The sequence below is a fragment of the Pavona decussata genome, unplaced genomic scaffold (assembly GCF_977016875.1).
Source record: "Pavona decussata unplaced genomic scaffold, jaPavDecu1.1 SCAFFOLD_49, whole genome shotgun sequence".
NCBI classification, from domain to species: domain Eukaryota; kingdom Metazoa; phylum Cnidaria; class Anthozoa; order Scleractinia; family Agariciidae; genus Pavona; species Pavona decussata.
Genome location: NW_028145471.1, coordinates 1,367,302 through 1,384,657, shown reverse-complemented (window position 1 = coordinate 1,384,657; position 17,356 = coordinate 1,367,302). Strand labels below are relative to the sequence as shown.

Genomic DNA, 17,356 nt, shown 5'->3' with positions numbered 1-17,356 from the left:
TGTTTTTCAGTTCGAAGTGAGTATATCTCAATATGCTCTTTCATTCAGTTCTCTCTTCAAAATGTTCGCGTTCTTCAGTTCTTGCGTGAAGGCTGTAAACTTCGTCGGTACGACAAGCCCAACCTCCCTCTTTCTCTTCCCTGTAACTGTTGCAGTAAGGAGATTGTCAGCGTTTGCTTGTACAATCAAAATGTTTTGGCTTTGTGGTATGAGCCTTTTAATAAGCGCCGCCCTCAAATAAGCGCCGCCCTCGAATAAGCGCCGCACAAGAGACAGGAAAAATTAAATAAGCGCCGCGGCGCTTATTCGAGTAAATACGGTAGTGCTATAGTAGAAGCCAGCGTTCCTAAGTGATATCGTGTAGGAATGACCACTATTTGGGTAGAAAATTATTTGCTTCTGCTTGTACATGTATGCTGTAAATTGCAGTAAGGGCGATTTAGGAAAGTCTTGCAATAGATAGAGCCAATATTTGGCTCTTGGAGTGAAGGGGGGGGGGGGGGGTGAAAACTACCTGTAGGCAAAATCATTGTGACAAACTTTAAAGTGTTAATTCTTTATTTACAATATAATGTGGATCAGACAAATTAGAAACCGTTAAATAATTTAGTGCCGGAATTTATAAAGTTAAGAGGCAATAAAAAATATTTCTCTGATCATCAAAAAATCATTATCATCTCGATATGCATTCTTACAATAATTACCGTTAAATAATGTGATAACTGGAAAGCAAATATTACAGACATGCCAATAGAGCATGCGCGTGCTTATTCAAAACGGAACGACTTCGAGAGGTTTCAAAATTGCGTTGCACAAAATAACGGTGATATGCTATGAGAATATACGCACAAAGTAGAGTTCTAGGCCTTTAACGAGAAGTATTATCATTACAGATTTTTTTTAAATTACCACGACCCAGAGTCTTATTCTTCTCCGGCATTTTAGATTGCCTGCAGATGTATGAATGATACTTAGACGTCGCCGATGACGAAAAGCGCACACATCCTTCGCGGGTCAGGTTGTGTGGAAAATATCCGTGGGTAGGAAATCGCAGCTAAATAATTAATCCACATTCGAAACAACTTCAGTAGCACCATTTCATAAAGTACCAAATGCAAACAAAACAGATCTGTTTACCGGTGCTGTACTCTTTCATTTCGAAAACGAGTCAGTGTTCTAAAACTCACTGGTACAACAAATAGGATTTTTGTTTACGGATTTTATGAATGCACTTGAACAAAGGCTAACTACAGTCGATTGCAAAAACGTTGACACCTAAAAAGCATTAACATTGAACGATGAGACCCAACGGATTTGTGGGTAGTGTTTAAAAATTGGCCCTTGTTGGCCAACTTGACACTTTAAGGAAAGCTTGGACAGTTATCATCATTCACCACGTGTAACTAATTTTGGTTATCAATAATAGAATATTATGCATATAAATTTAGTACACTTATACCCATAAAGCCATTGGGTCTCATCGTTCACGGTTTCTGCTTTTTAGGTGTCAACGTTTTTGCAATCGAGTGTATACGCGGAAAATATGGAAATAAGGCCAACTACGCATGTAAAATAAAATAAGGCGTAACCACGTGTTTGTGCACGTCAAAATAACCTCACTACATGTTTGCCTTATACGTTTCTGAGAACCATAACAGGGAGCTAACTAAGGTTGATTCTGACATCTACAAATTGATTTTACAATTGCCGAAGCGTTCACAAAAATTACTGACAAAGAAAACCTTAAAATCCGGCTCAAAGAAGGTTGGATAGTCTTAACTGGTCTACACTATTGACATTTGTTAAGTATATGACAGGCTCTAATCGCAGGGAAAATGTGGAGAAAGTAGGAAAGCTATTGAGTTTGGTTAATTACAGCCCCTAGTTATTAAACAAAAACAAATTATAATAGAGATATCTGAGATCAGGTTTACGGCAAACGTAAAAAATGACCGCGTGACCACGGTTATTCTGTGTTTGCGCTCGCTGTTTTCCTTTTCTGTGTGAAGTTAAGAAGTTTTGCGTTAGCATCAAAGCCTGGAATTATGTTGCATCTATTTACTACTTCTTTTGAGGAAACGCAGACGCAAATCTTACGTTTGCTGTTTGGCGTAAACGCTTCCTAATCTCACTATTATCGGAACTCAAACGAAAACGCCCAATTTTAAAATACCTTTTTTTCTTAATTAAGCATTGATTTGCAATTGAATAACGTTTACGGTCATAATACTATCTTCAAAGACAGGCAAAAATCACCCAGAATAATGGTGTTGATCTAAAACACCATATTTCCCCCTCTTTCCCACTAATTCATCTTCGGCCTGGTGGCAGTTAACAACCCCTTTTTCGCTTAAACAATAACCTTTGTCTTTCGCCAAATAATGACTTGACGATAATGACTTGACAAAAATCAAGAATTCAAAAACATAGTCAATCACGTGCATAAATATATGGAGAACAATGGGTTGTGTGTTTACATACTGGGGCATCAGGAGGTTCTCGCCAATACACACTGCGACTGAATTCATGCCACAATGCCATGCTACGTCACTTCCTGTCACAAACGTCTTTTAAAAAATCTGTGTTTTAGACGATTTCCGCGTTCTTAAGTGCTTCGCTTCTCTCTCGATAGAATAGCATAAAGAAAACTGATGGATTTCTCCTAAAAGCGTGAGCCACTTGTCAGATCAAATTTATCTCTGACGAAAGGTGCCTTACCCTTTTCACCTGTCGAAGTGTCCCTTCTTGCTTGCTAATGCAGGGTTCAGGCTTTGTTTTCGCTTGAAGTTATTCCCGTTTATTTGAAATGATTGCAGTGCGAATATTGTAATGGTGACCCTGTTGAAGACCGTCAGCTACACCAATCAAATTGGAGAAGTAGAGAATATCATCTTTGCTTTATGCAGTTTTATATTGAAATTTCGCGGTGTTTTAAAAACTGTTTGGCTTAATAAGTTGGAATCTTTGATTACATTCCACAATTTTAATTTGGCTTTTCTTCGCTAGTTGGTCGTAGTTGAAATAGTCACAATCTTTGATGTCCATGGCGAACATTTGACGAGCATTCAAAGTTTGCCATTGCCTTATGTGATAACATCTTAAGGTCTTATGAGAATACTAGGACAATGATACCTTTAGCTTTCGTCTTCAAGTATCAGTTGTAACCAAACGGAGGCACGTCAGTGAAATGCCGGCTCAAATTGCATGTAGGAAATGGATGCTGTCGATATGATTCAGGCGCGCAAGGGAAGGAATGGAAAGGTGCCCCAGGCACCATGTTACGTGAACGCATTTCACGAACAATTGGCAGAAAGGTTGAGACACTTGGAAGGTGGTGTCCTTGACCATGAGGTTGTTCAAAGCTTGGTTTTCTTGGAACAGGTGACAAAACAGGTCGACCGGCGCTTATTGGGTTTTGGAAAAAGGGAAGATGAGACAGCGGTGAACATTCATTTCTGTTTCCCAAACTCTCATGTTCTTCGAATGGAGGAAGTCTCGATTTTGAAGACATGTCTATTCCTGACTTTTCGTGTTTTCGATACTTTGCCCTTCGGTTTTTAAACCACACCTTTAGAAAAAAACATAGAGAATGTCAGTGAGCTGAAGTGACTAGATGCGCGGTAATTTCAATTTTCACACGAGTCGCAGATGACTCGCACGTTCTGTTGGGAAAAGGGGTAATACTAAGGAAGAAGGGGGCGGTTATCCCATATCTCAAAAAATCGGGTTTGAGTTATCCCTTAAACCAAGTTCATTATCCGTCATTCCTATAACTTAATTCCCAAAACCCCTATGAGGACCTCGGTAGTATACTGTAGGTGTCCATTTATACACGCAGGTGAAAAGACACGGCGTTGAATAAAGTTTCTTGTCTTGGAAAACAACAAGACGGTAGAGGTTAGGTTCCCGAACCACCGATCTTCATATCTGTTGCTTAACACTACACCACCTCGCCAATGAAAATGAAATATGTTTCTATTATGAATGCAACTTGGGTCAGATTGTTAAGGAAAGGTTCTGAGCCCTCACCAGGAATCGAACCAACAGCCTTCCAGATTACCTGTCCGACGCTCTACTTTTGAGCTATGGGTGACTCGTGGTGAGTTTTGTCTCAAACTGGGTGCTTATAGGGCACAGGAAAACATACAATTTTGTGTCGTTGTTCATTACCATGTGATTACGAAAACCTATCATTGTGTATTATATTCTTCTGATGAGAGTGACAGAATTTTTTAAAGTCAACAAAACCGTTTAAAAAAGCTCGGACAAAATTAGTGGTCAGACATAAAGCTAAACTAAGCCGTTTGGAGCAGCAAAAAGACAACATAAGAATGGTATTGACTACGCTTTGCATTTTGTTATTTTTATTTAAAAATTGATAACTCTTTTTCACCTGTATCCTTGACTCTGGTAGGCTGGTAAAGTTAGACAACTGTTCCCTCAAAAGTACGTCCGGATAATGGGTCTTAGCAAAGGTCTGCTCCAATACTTGAAGTTGTCGAGGAGTAAAGCAAGTACGCATACGTCTTGGTTTGCGTCTTCCCTTATCGTCTTGACTCTCCAAAATTACATCTGTTTGAAAAAATGAAGGAGAAGAGAAAACAGAGATAAGAAAGGGTTACTTCTAGAACCAAGATGCCATCATATGTGTTCACAACAATGCTTAACCAGCATTTACAAATGCAGCAAGTTGTAAATGTAAATGAGCAAAGCAGGCATCACTTTCCCTTTTCTGGTACTTTGCAGTATTAAGCATAAAATTTACAGTCAATCAGGATATCAGATATTAATCAGGGTATCTTCCTCCTTGTTCATAAAATACAAAACGACATGTTTTCAATAATTCGTTGTTGCGTCACTTGCCTGTTGGACTTTGCAAGGAGGCGTGACCGTTAATCAAGTTCGCGTATCCTGATTGGCTAACTTGTGAAAAAAGGTTTGTTGAGTGGCGACGGCAAGGCGAGTGGCACAGTAACAGAGCCAATTTACTTCGGTAGATGTGCTACACAGTTCTGAGTTTCGAATCGATAGATGAAAACTTTTAAGTTTCACCCTTTTGAGTGGAAGTTCTTCAGCAACACAGTATGAAAGTTTAACTATTTTTGAACTTTTTTAGGCTCTCTTGGAATAAAACAGATTTTTTACTGCACTCTGGTCATGACGTACTAACAAACAGAAAAGGGCGTGACCCGGCTATGAGGGCGTCAGAAAGGAATTGACTGTACAGATACTTTTGCTATTAAACTTCTTTATCAAATTTAAAGCTCTAATTATCACATCAAAGATTCCGATTTCGAAAAAACGCTTTAGCTGTCAATGTATAATTACAAGTGAAATAGTCGCATTCATGATATAATTGGCCTGAAGCTCGTTTATTTGCACTTCGAGTTACCCATTTATCGTCATGTCTCAACATACAGTTACGCTGGGGTTTTGCACGCAAGGTTTTTCATGATCGCAAAACACTCCACGTCATGTGTCCAAAATAACGTTAAGTAACGAAAACAATAGTCTGACACATGTGTAATATCTTCTTTCTTGGAGTAACACGATTGCCATTTAAGTTTGGTTTCAGATGTCTTATAACTATTCTCATCATAGCAGATATTGAATTCCTTTGGCTAATTTTAGAAGTTTCAAGTTCGTATTGCCTTTACAGGCTCTTAGAACAAAGTTACGAGAAACCAAACATACGTTTTTTAAGAATCAAGTGACAGTTTCCATTAAAGATGATGAGCATGGACGAGGGGTCAGGGCGATTTGTCTTCGAATCTAAAGGTCATGGGTTACGATCGTCAATTCGGCGTTAACCTGGTCATTCACTCAAAGTTCGTGTCAGTCCGGAGTTCATCCCTGTGGACAATGCCGATGGAAAAATCCATCTACTGGTTGAGATTCGTAACATGCCTCTGCTCAACAATTGTCGCTGCTTTCTTTTATTGGTACAGTGTCTTCATTTAGCACCTGCATGATCTGAGTATGAAGTGATTTATGTTTTGTAAGTTTATTCTATGAAACCACATGAAGATTTCAAAAATCGCCAGCAGTGCTTGATCACGCTATAGAGCTAAAAGCAAGCCATGCACTGACTTATCTTATTTTCTTGAAAAAAAAAAAAAAAACAGTTTTTGAATTCATTGTGCTATATTGCGACATATGATAATGTTCCCCGCACTCTAGATTCCATAGTTGGGTGGGGAGCGCTCAAGCCCTGGACATAAAACAGTCAACACTTGAGGGAAAATAAAGGAATTTTGCAGCAAGCTGACAAACGTTGCATTTTGTTCTATCAAACTTTTATATTTAGTTTTGTAGTGACCTGTCTCTGGTGTTAATGTTTGCTTGCTTTTTGAGGTTGACATTGTTGTCTCTATCAAAGTTGAGCTTTTGACGTTTGCTTCTTACGGGCGGGATCAACAAAGACTAAATGAAATAGAAATGATAGTGGAGACATGTAAATCACCTCCAATGAATCGAATTTACAAGAAAATTAGGAAATTCCTAATATCGTGCTCCTCTCGATTGGGAACCTATACTCAAAGAAAGCAAGTACGTTAAGCCCTTTTGGTTGGTTTCCTAAAGTAATAGTTCAATACATTTCAACTTTGTTTTAAGTCAGTACATTAAGTATAAGTAATTGAAACTCGTGAGGCCGAGGGATTTCCTTTTTAAGTGCTCATTTCACTCACTAACAAGTTTCCTTCCAGAAATAGTGTATTGAAAGACTGAAAAAACATGAACAAACATTTAGAGGCAGTATACTCAGTAACGATGCCCTAATGTATCGTGCCGACTGCGGCAAGGGTTTGTAAACTCTTATCACACCGAACAATGTGGAGTAAGGGTAGTTGTCTTTCTTGTTTGAAATGTCCTCGATCCGATATTCGCAGATATTTATTGAATACGCAATCTGATGATTTCTTTGAAGCACTTGGTCATAACCCAGTAATTGGTGTCATTTCCGCCGTGAAGAATTCCTTCCCGAAGGTAATTAATCATTTTGCAAAGCCACCAAAACACGTACAAAAGGTCAGGCTGTAGTACCCGGCGCCCTATTTATTAAGCTGATCGTATCACCTACAGGCAACTGTCGTTTTTGACAAATTGTTTTTCAACGTGCAAGATTTCATGGAATTGCTCCAACTTCTGTGTGTGTGCGGAGGTCAACCCTACTTCGCTTCCTGTCTCACAGCAGCGCAGAAGCACATTTAGTTTGTGTTAAATTTGTAAAATTCTCGTCAAACTTTAGGTTGAAAAACTTTGCAAGGATCTTCAAAATGACTAATGATTAACGTAATTATGTTCATCTTTTTTCATAAATCATTCTTAGAATTCAGTTGAGAGCCGGGCTTTTCGGAAAAATTAACTGAGTACAGTCAAAATCAAGTTCGTCAAAGAATACAAGCTGTTCTATTACTTTTCCAATTGCCTGCTTTTCTACTGTCTTTGTTTTTTGACGATCAATACAGTGCTTTTAAAAGGAAATTCAACTACGAAAAAAGAAACATTATCATGCTTACGTAACGCCAGTTAATAGAATGTTGCACTGAGTTCCCTGAGTGAATGCAAAGCAACTGAACAGTTACCATTTGTATGGCTGAACGCCTGAACCTCATCCATATCCAAACTACCTCTTAATCCAGACACGACAAAACTTCTTTACATGCAACGTTGAAATAAATGAGACTACATACTGGTGAGAGTGTTGGATGCTCGAGCTGCTTCTGGTCGCTTTCTCTTCGGAGAGACTTGAAAACTGACTAATCTCGGTTGTTCAGTACAATACGGTGTACTGAGCTGATGTGTACGTTGCTGAGTTTTAACCGATTTAGTTACCAGATGAAAAAAGCCATCCGTCCAAGGGTTTGCTATGCAGACTGCGGCATACAGTTACATGGTGGAGCTGCTGTGCTGTTGACTGACTAACCGCTGGTGTGTCATATTTTAGTTTGAGGTTGAAATAAACCTACAATAGCAGACAATCAAGGGAAACACGACAAGACGGTTTTTTAATAAAGAATAATCAGTCACGAAGAAGAAAATTCAATTTACATAAATTGTGACCCGTCATTAACTGAAGATATGCTGTGCAAGGTCATGACTAGTACGGCAAATCTAATCAAGTTCAATAAATGAAAAGCTCACGCAGAATTCAGCAATTGTTTACATAAAGTACGATTAAGTTACGTTTGATTTATGATTTATTTTAAGTGCAGAAATCACTAGGACAAAAGAGGGCTAAACTGTTCGTCTAGTCCGAAATACAAGACAAGTTTAGTTTTAATTGTTGTAATTATTTGCTAGAGTAGAGGCTGTGGAATGAAAACACTCCTTCCTAGCTGCTATCTTCTGGGCGTTCCAGAAAACTACACTGGGTCCTTATAAACTTCATGCCAAGGGCAATAATGGACGGATGTTGATAAGAGACATCTCAAGCCGGGCTAAGGACGTTGTACACTTTTTATATCTTACGCTAAGACAACGTATAGTAATACTTAGCGAAAAGGTCACATCAAAAAGAAATATATACGGATTAACATTATGACCCGTAAAGTCGAAATCGTTTTGCAATGAAGGGGATCGAATTAGTAATAAAATTAATATGTCTCGACATAATTGATATTGCGTCCGTTGCCGCCTTTTTTTCCAATATTGATTCCACTGAAAGATTTCCTTAAACCACGGTTTCAGTATTCCCGGAGTATTGAAAAATTTCTTTCTTTGAATGATCGGAAAAGTCAACAAAATCAAGCGACCACCCAAAACAACTTTAGTGAGTAAACATGGCGCCTTAGCATGTCATCACCGATTAACCCCTCGCGACTTCTGGAGCCGTAGAAGACAGCTCATTTCGAACGCCGAGCTGCTAAGTCGTAAATGCGACATAAAATGATGTAAGAACTACACACGCAAAATTTTCAGCTTAACACCTCGCGCCCTTACAGCTAATCTCTCTCGAGAAGAGAGTTTTTGCGACATGTGCAAATGCGTTAAAGAGTTACGAAAGGGCGTGGAGTGAGCCGCGTTGTGAATAACAATAACTATTATTCAACCTTTGCGAATTCAGTTCGTTCTTACAGCGAAAATTCATCCACTCTAAAGGAAAAAACGCTTTAAGATTATTAAAATGTATGATATCTTTTAATAAGTCGAATATTTCGTTGTACAAAGTCTGAAAATTTTGCCAATCTGTCTACTCGAAGCACAGTTCCACCCATACCAAAATTTGAAAACAAAACGTGCCAGAGTTGTTCACTTTTCGATACATGCCGCAATTTCACAACTAAAGAAGCTAGGATAATTGTAACTATTTACTTTAATACTCATGTATAATATTAGCGTTCGTTACCCAAATTAGCTGGCCTGTATTACGTGCGTAGCCAGTTGAACACTCTGAAAATCATTGTCTAATAAGAGCTGCGTGGCTACATTAACCATGCATGTCCCAAAACGTAAAGCCCCGATGAAAGAAAACTAGGAATTAATTCCGATGGCCTCGTGGATGGATTTCGTTCACGGACTTTTTTAAAACAGCCACATTACATGTATATCTCTAAGATTTGACTCTACAAGTGAGGTTAAAGACAACTACAGCATGCACCGCCAAAAGCTTGACAGAAGGTGTCCTCCTATATTATGGTGGATATATACCAAGACTGAAAGAGTTGTGCATCTTTTGGAATTCTTTAAAAATAAATGATATTCCTTACTCCAACTGATGTGACTTTTGAAATGGTCAAAGTATTAACACTGATACTTCTACCCTCAACAGCGACAATGTTGAATAGTTCAGTGCCGAAATAGTATACTAACTAGTTACAGACTCAGTTGCTCAAGTAACAACGTCTATTCGCAATAAAACGTTCCGTACCCGTTGTTGATAATTCCACTGACAAAGTTACTGGCTACTATAAAAGAAAACATCGAGACATTTCGGATAGCACAGTCTACTACGTAACGTTTGAATAGATTATTTTCCTTTGTTACTCGAAATCGTTGACAACTTTCATTTCAATCCCGGCAAGCGATGATTAGTATAGCCAATGTGTTTTGTACAAGAAAGCCTACACAAAACGTTTCGATTATTTCTTTCAAAGAAGGAACTTTTTTATTCTGAATGTGTTACGACTGATATAAAACAAACTGAAACAAAGACATCATTGAGTCAAATGGTAAGATACATGTACCACAGTTAACCAAGACATATTTCCGTAACGCAGCAGTGCCGCATCTTTGTTACCTATCCAGGCAACAAATCTAGATCATCTTTTGTCTGAGTCAAGGGAAAAGATGAAAGTTTGTATTCGTGAAAAACAGAGCCTCACAATTAAATCAGAATTGAACATTTTTTTAGTGATGTGGCCGATAAACGCATAAACGGGGTGATTCTTCTGTACATCCGAGAGTGTCTACTTTACATAAATCACCATGGAGTAACCGCGACAAACAGGATGTAAGAAATTCTGCAGTCTTTCTTTGCTACAAGAACATGTTGATCGATTGCAGCTAGATGTTTGAGAATTTTAGTCGTGTTGGGACCTAAACTAATTATAGGTTTAGTCTCCAAAGAACAAACATCGCTGGAAACTAATTTAGGACTCCACACTTATCGATAGATTATTAGGTTCTAAACTAACAATCATCACACCACAAAGCGATTTATTAGCTGTAGAAAGTCATTTTACTCTCCAGGACTATCCGTGACTCGAAAGATTAGTATTATGCGAAAGCTTTCTGCCAGTTTAAAAGCACTATAAGATTTTCAAACAGACATGTTCAGTGATATTCGCGACAGGAGAAATCAATAGTAATATCATATGATTTAGTATACTTTGGAGTGAGGTACGCACATTGCAAAGAGTGGCTATGTTTCTCCGTCTAAAAACTGTGAAACATTAAGTTAGGAATTACCCTCATGATTAAATGCTCAGCGCAGCAGTTACTCCACTCTATCGATCCGTTTGTTTCGTGGCTTTATGAGACGTAAATACATCGTCTTTTAAAATCTTTGCCACATGTCACTATAAACCTTGCCGGCGGACTGTCATCGGTTCCGATATTTTTAGTATGAAATACTTACTAAACTCCGCGTGAAAAATGAAGCTTCAACTCCAAAACGCAAACTTCCCAAAAAGGAAGGATTAAGTCTGTATCATTTTGAATCAAATATCGCCAGCCAGGGACACTGTCGCATGGGCGTTTTTGTTCTGTTCACGTCTAATGACAACAATCCCATCATTGTCGTCGCATTTACGTAACTATTTTTTAACATGGGACAGGTCAACAACAAAGAACAAAACAACCAAGTGACCCTGTCGCCTCAAGCTTGAATTCTTTATCGAAAACAATGACATAAAAAACATTGCGAGAAGAAAGAACCAAAAAAGAGATCAAACCTGCTAGACGCTCTGCTAGTGACATCGTGGCTGGGGGATACAATACTGCCTGGTGTGCCCCAGCACTCCTGAAGTGACCTCGATTGAGAGCGAAGCTATCGTGCCGTAGGATACTCGTAACGCTAAATGGTGAATATTTCGTTTCCATGCCAGCTGAGTCGCGAATTAAAAAAAAGAACCCTGAAGGAAGGATCAGGAACCGCAAATGAGACTTCACTGAAATGTGCTGTCAATTGCTATGGCCTGGAATCCTTTTATCTTCCGAAACTGGGAGGGTCCTGTTGTTTATCAGGAAGTAGATACAATCGCCCGCGAAACACATTCATCTCATGTTATACACACACACTTACCACTACAAGTACCCGTTAATTATTTTCGTGGTTTCTTTTCGAACCTACCGATGCACTGTTTGTAAGTGCGCCTTAACAGATAAAAAAGGGACAATTATTCAACCTTGGTAACATAAATCGACGCCCCGTGTGTGTGTTGTGTATGTCAACTCACGCCTAACTCTTGATATTACCAAACTCGGATATTTATAGCTCTGAGAAGAAGTTTGTAAATTATTTCGGTTTCCGCCATCATACTGAAAACTTGGCCAAAATCCATTCGTCCGTCTTTATCACAATCTTGAGTTGTCTGTCAATTTCCTCTTAGCGGCCAATAAAAGCCCATTACCCAGTCACAAAGTAAACCGACTTGCCTGATTTTTTTTTTTTTCATTTTTTTTTTTGCAGGAAGAGACTTTTCCGTGAACGTGCAAAAGATCGGAGTACCATAACAGATTACGTCATTTACTGAGCCTGTTTGGAAAAATATCAAGTGTCTGGCACAAGTGCGGAGGTGTCATTGATTGATGGTAAGTTAATTTCTTTGATTACTGCCCCACCTGAAGGTGGTGATTGGCTTTTTCCCTGAGTTACTTCTTAATCTTTAGAAAATTCACTTGCTTGCTTTAAGTGATTTTAGTGAGTGCTTTTACAGTTGGCGTAATGGGAGAAACTGTCAAAGCTGTCCCATCGAGTATAGTGACGTACTAATGCGTTCTAGACGTCGCGAGTTTCACATATTCAGTCAAACTGCAAAGCTAGCTAGACCTTTGTAATTACGCAAAGTTCAGGGGCCATCCTCGTTGAGCAGTGGTCTCGTGAAAACATGTGTAGTGATTAACCTTTTCACTGTTTATTTTTCCTGGCTCTGACTTTCACGCTGAGTCTGCAGACGAAGTGCGAAATTGTGATCATTCCACCAATTAAACTCAAGAGCTGTGTGCTTCTCCACATGTTGTATTGTAACCATAAATATGGTTTGAATGTTTTGGAGGTCTAACGCTTTGATTACTTGTACCTAGCTTTTCTTGAAGTATTGAAGCGCGAATAACGTCCAGAGGGTTTCTTGGTTGTTCTTCCGAGCGAATGGCCTAAAATACAGTCTAATTGAAAAAGAACAGTTGATTTTGTTGTTGTACCTGCCCCGGGGGTACCCCTGGGAATTTTTGGTGGGGGGTTGCTGCTCGGATCTCCAAACCCTGACCCTATTTCAGACGTTTTTCAGACCTGGCCTCTAGCATTCATACCCAATTTCGGACCGGGTTTCTAGAATCCATATCCGTTTCTGTAAAATCCACACCCGTTTTCAGACTTTCAGACCAAAATGGTTAAAATCTACAGTCAACTCTCGCCTTGCGGACACCTCTTTATGTTACGGACATCCCGATAACGCGGACGGCACCTAAATCCCCAGCAAAAATAAATCACAGACGTTTGACTGAAATAAATTCCCGTTATTAGGGACTCTCGCGGTCTCGAGGGTGTCCGCATTAAAGGGAGTTGATCGCGTTCCCTATTTCAGACCAAAACAGCTCAAAACACCATACCCTTTGGCGCCCCACATACCTATAGAGCTTAGATAGAGGAGTACCCCCACCCCGTGTTGTTGATAGAAAATGGAGTACATTTTATGTTTCTTGACGCTAATTGTGTTTTTCTTTTACTAATCGGGTCGCGGTACTTCTGCCCCATGACACATTGACAGCTGAAGAAAATTAATTATTGTCACTTAAGGTTAGAGGTTTTCCGTAAAATTTTCCCGACGGCTCCTCTAGTACCCGTGCGGTTCAAGAACGCACGAACTTTGAATAATAGGATTAGGAAATTGTAAATTTGTTTTTTGTGCCATACAAAAACTTTGAATACTCCTTTGAATCCAATCCGGTGAGCACACAATTATAATTAATCAAATCCGGAGAGAATTCATCGGCATTTTTAACAACATAAGAATCCTTCACGTTGTCGCATATGGATCCGTAGTGGCTATGATCACGAAGTCGGCTGGTATGGCTTATTTTTCATGTTGGATAAATGTCTTGTTTGTCAGGTTAAATACCGCTTGGTTCATTTAATCTGGGGGCGTTTATCAACTGCGATTAAGAGTAGATTTCAGTTAGGAGTTTTACAAGTCTGCAACATTCTTGCTAATCCTTCCGTTCATCACTACTTTCACGAGCATGTTAATAGGATTAGGATATGCCATAAATTTGTACATGTCACTGAAATACACATGTATGTCAATCAGGAGCAAAAAACTATACTCGATGTCGTAATAGTTTTGTGTACGATTCAATTAAAATTTGATTTATGGATTGCTTTCAAGAGCAGAAAATTGTAGTGCAAGGAAATGATATCACCATTTGCATTTAACATATTCAGGAGCCCATCACCCATCTGAATACGGCTTCTAATAGAACACAGCACATGTGTAGATCATTTCATTTCAGACCTCGTTATACATCTACAGAAAATACTCAAATGCAAAATGCCCCACTCAAAGAGTCCTTTGATTGCCCCACCCAATAGGTTGCCTTGTTGCTACTCTTTTTCTGAAGCGTTTTTTAGTCTTTTGTTTTTCGTTCTCTCGAAGACTGGCTTAGTATATATTTGGACTTCTTACCAAAGCATGTGTTTATTGTGAATATTTAAAATATTTCTGTTCTAGCGATGTGTCCTGTGTTCTGCACCACCGTTTTGCTTTTAAATATTGTGCCGTTTACTGTTTCAAAATAGCCATACTTATAATTTCCCTTTGTCTAAGTTGGTACCATTATCTAGAGCAAAGTATGTAAAAATTAAACGGCTTTGTAAAATTCAAGTCAAAAGTAAAGTATCAGTTTAAATGGACCCCTTGATTTTTACATTTGGAGGACAGCACGACATCACAAACTCCACTTCTGAAACACCCTGTATCAACCTCATTAGTTTAGAATTTAAATCTTTGCAAATATTTATTCATTATTAAGCCTTATTCTGTAGTTTAACATTAGTTAACATTTTTAATTTTTATTCCTGTAAAGCGCATTTGATCATGCTTACATCGAATTTGGCTTATACAAATTTTAATTATTATTATTATTATTATTATTATTATTTAAATTTTTTTAAAATTTTTCAATGAGGAGTTTAATAAAATTATTATTATTAAATAAATAAAATTATTATTATTATTATTATTATTATTATTATTGTTATTATTATTATTTTTATTATTGTTATAAACTTCACGAGGACATCTCAAGTGCAACTGACCACCAAGAATGGCAATATACTGATAAAATTATCAGTATTAAGCTTGTAGCCAACAGCTGGCGAAGAATGCGCGTCCTTTGATCTAACGTCTATCTTCAAGATCCTGTCGACATACTTTTACCTTTTAACAGATTCTAGACTGAAAAATCAATCTTTGCTTCCGACTATTAGTTTTAGATTTCATTCAGGCGACTGGAGAAAGCAGATTTCCAATGCGTAAGAGCTGAACCGAACTGAACTGAACTTTATTTGACGTGTAAACAAGCGCTTAGCTATACGGTTTAGTTCAAAAACTGCACCAGCTAGTTTACAGGCATGCCACGATAAAAATGAATAAATAAATAAAATAAGAGATAAAATTGATAAAATAATTATATACAGGATAAAAAACCGTTATGGATGCTACATCATCGTAGTATTGATTCGTTTGCTAAAAGTTTTCTAAAAGTTTTAAAATCAGATGACGCTCTAACAACATCATTCTCATTTACCAGGCTTAACATATTCCATCACATTATTTCCAGTGCGCATGTGCCACATATTGACATACCAGTCCTAGCAGTATGCAGGATGTTAGTACCCTGAACCTAGTTTTTAAAATGGCCTTAGCTCCCACGAGTCTCCTGTAGCTCAGTGGTAGAGCATCCGAACTAGTAATCAGAAGGTCTTAGGTTCGACCCCTGATAGGAGCACTCGGATTTTTTTCCAAGTATGCCCGTGTCATTCACTGATTAATACATCATTCCCATCAGGTAAGCTGTTCCAAAGTTTGGGCGCTTGATAACGTTAGGACTTTCCTCTTAAGGCATATGACGTTTCTCTTTGTGATATTAACTCAATCAGACTCTCCGGGTTCGTTTCGTGATTTACAAGTGTATAGACTGTGCAAAGGATTTTATGAAATCTTTGTCCCAATAATGTTTTTCTTCCTAAAGCACCAGGAAGTTTTTCGTATGGTGTACGTTTGTCTCTAAAAACGAACCGAACAACCCTTTCGTTTACTTTTTCCAATTTCTCACCTGAGCCCTTATCACAGAACTGCCAGATCTGCGCGCAGTAATCGAAATGAGGAACAATAAAGGACATGTAAAATTCTTTGTTATATCGTAAGGAAGTATATTTCTCATACGCTATAAAACCGTAACCTGCTGAGACACTTTCCTACAGATATTAGCAACTTGTATGTCGAATTTCAACATATCGGTAACAGAATCCCCAAGCATTTGTAGCGTATCGCTGTTTGGAATGATGGTTTCTTCGGACCGAAATTCGAGATCGGCGTTTCTCCGACATTGCCTGGTATTTAGAGTGGTTTCTTTTCATGCCGTTTTCCAAAAAGCATTTATCCACGTTTGACAAGTCAGAATTTATGGTATCCTGGACTACCAGAGGATCCTTATCAGCAAAGAAAATCTGAGTGTCATCCGCACAAGTCGATAGGTTGCTACGCTTTATCAACTAAACGAGATCGCTCATGAATATATTGAATAATACAGGGCCAAGTATAGAGCCTTGAGGAATTCAAGCCAGCTCCAGTTGTCAGTTGCACTTGTGGGTGTATTATGCATTTTCCTAAAGTAACAAAACAAAAACATCATGCAATAGCAATTTTTGAACTGAAGATCCTGTCGATACACTTTTATCCTTCAACAGATTTTTAAACTGAAAACCAATCTGCTGGTTCCGACTATTAGTTTTAGATTTTGGTCAGGCGACTGGAGATAGCAGATTTCAAATTTGCAATAATTCCAATGGTACTCGCTGAGTATTTGTTTTAATAGACTAACAAAATAAGCACAACTTTAAAGGACGTTATACATATTATGCATGGAGCGGAAGAAGCAATATCAAAGATAAGTTTCTTAGTTAACAGGATGCAGAGAAGCACCATACCAAGCTGAAGCATAACTGGCCCAAATGTTTTTTCGGCGTGTATTCTCAAGAGCCCTTTTTTATGGCCACGTGTGAAGGGTTATTTTGCGTTGCTGACGATACTCATTTTTCTGTCGAAAATGTTTTTGCAAAAATCTTTCGACATAAAGAGGATGATTCCTAAGGTGAAATAACAAAAATGAAAGGATAAAAAGGTAGGTCACCGTACTTATTCAGAAGAAAGGATTAGTATCAAGGAAAATCCGCCATGTTTTCAATTAAGATGCTCGCGCTAATGTAACGCAAGTACAAACACACAGAAAGGATGCGCGATCTTATTAAATGAAATCACTGTATTTTTTTCATATAAAGTTTGGTGATGTATGTGGTGGGGAAGGGAAAATAGAAAAATGCCCTCTTTTTTGCTTGTCCCTCTTCCTGTGGATGTGATACATTATGAATGAACCTGTAAATTTCGAACTGCTGGTTATTATTAATCTAGCAAGA

At 38.4% G+C, this 17,356-nt stretch overlaps 3 protein-coding genes across 6 annotated transcripts in view; 2 read left to right on the top strand and 1 right to left on the bottom strand.

Moving 5' to 3' along the window:
* Nucleotides 1–17,356, top strand: part of LOC146481537 (mortality factor 4-like protein 1) — a 210,183-nt gene that overhangs the window by 22,398 nt on the left and 170,429 nt on the right. The window lies entirely within an intron of this gene.
* The window catches only part of LOC146481543 (uncharacterized), a 164,584-nt gene that overhangs the window by 20,890 nt on the left and 126,338 nt on the right, over nucleotides 1–17,356 (top strand). For all 4 annotated transcript variants that reach the window (XR_014864452.1, XM_085108370.1, XM_085108368.1 and 1 more), the window contains exon 3: nucleotides 12,134–12,255. The gene's annotated coding sequence lies outside the window, so the exon portion shown is untranslated. The remainder of the gene's footprint in view (nucleotides 1–12,133; nucleotides 12,256–17,356) is intronic.
* LOC146481553 (paired mesoderm homeobox protein 2-like) lies at nucleotides 2,578–11,764 on the bottom strand. Its single transcript, XM_085108201.1, has 3 exons — nucleotides 11,397–11,764; nucleotides 4,394–4,572; nucleotides 2,578–3,568 (listed from the first exon to the last, which is right to left on the bottom strand). Exons 1-3 carry the CDS (start codon nucleotides 11,542–11,544, stop codon nucleotides 3,155–3,157), a joined length of 741 nt encoding a protein of 246 aa, XP_084964327.1. The 5' UTR covers nucleotides 11,545–11,764; the 3' UTR covers nucleotides 2,578–3,154.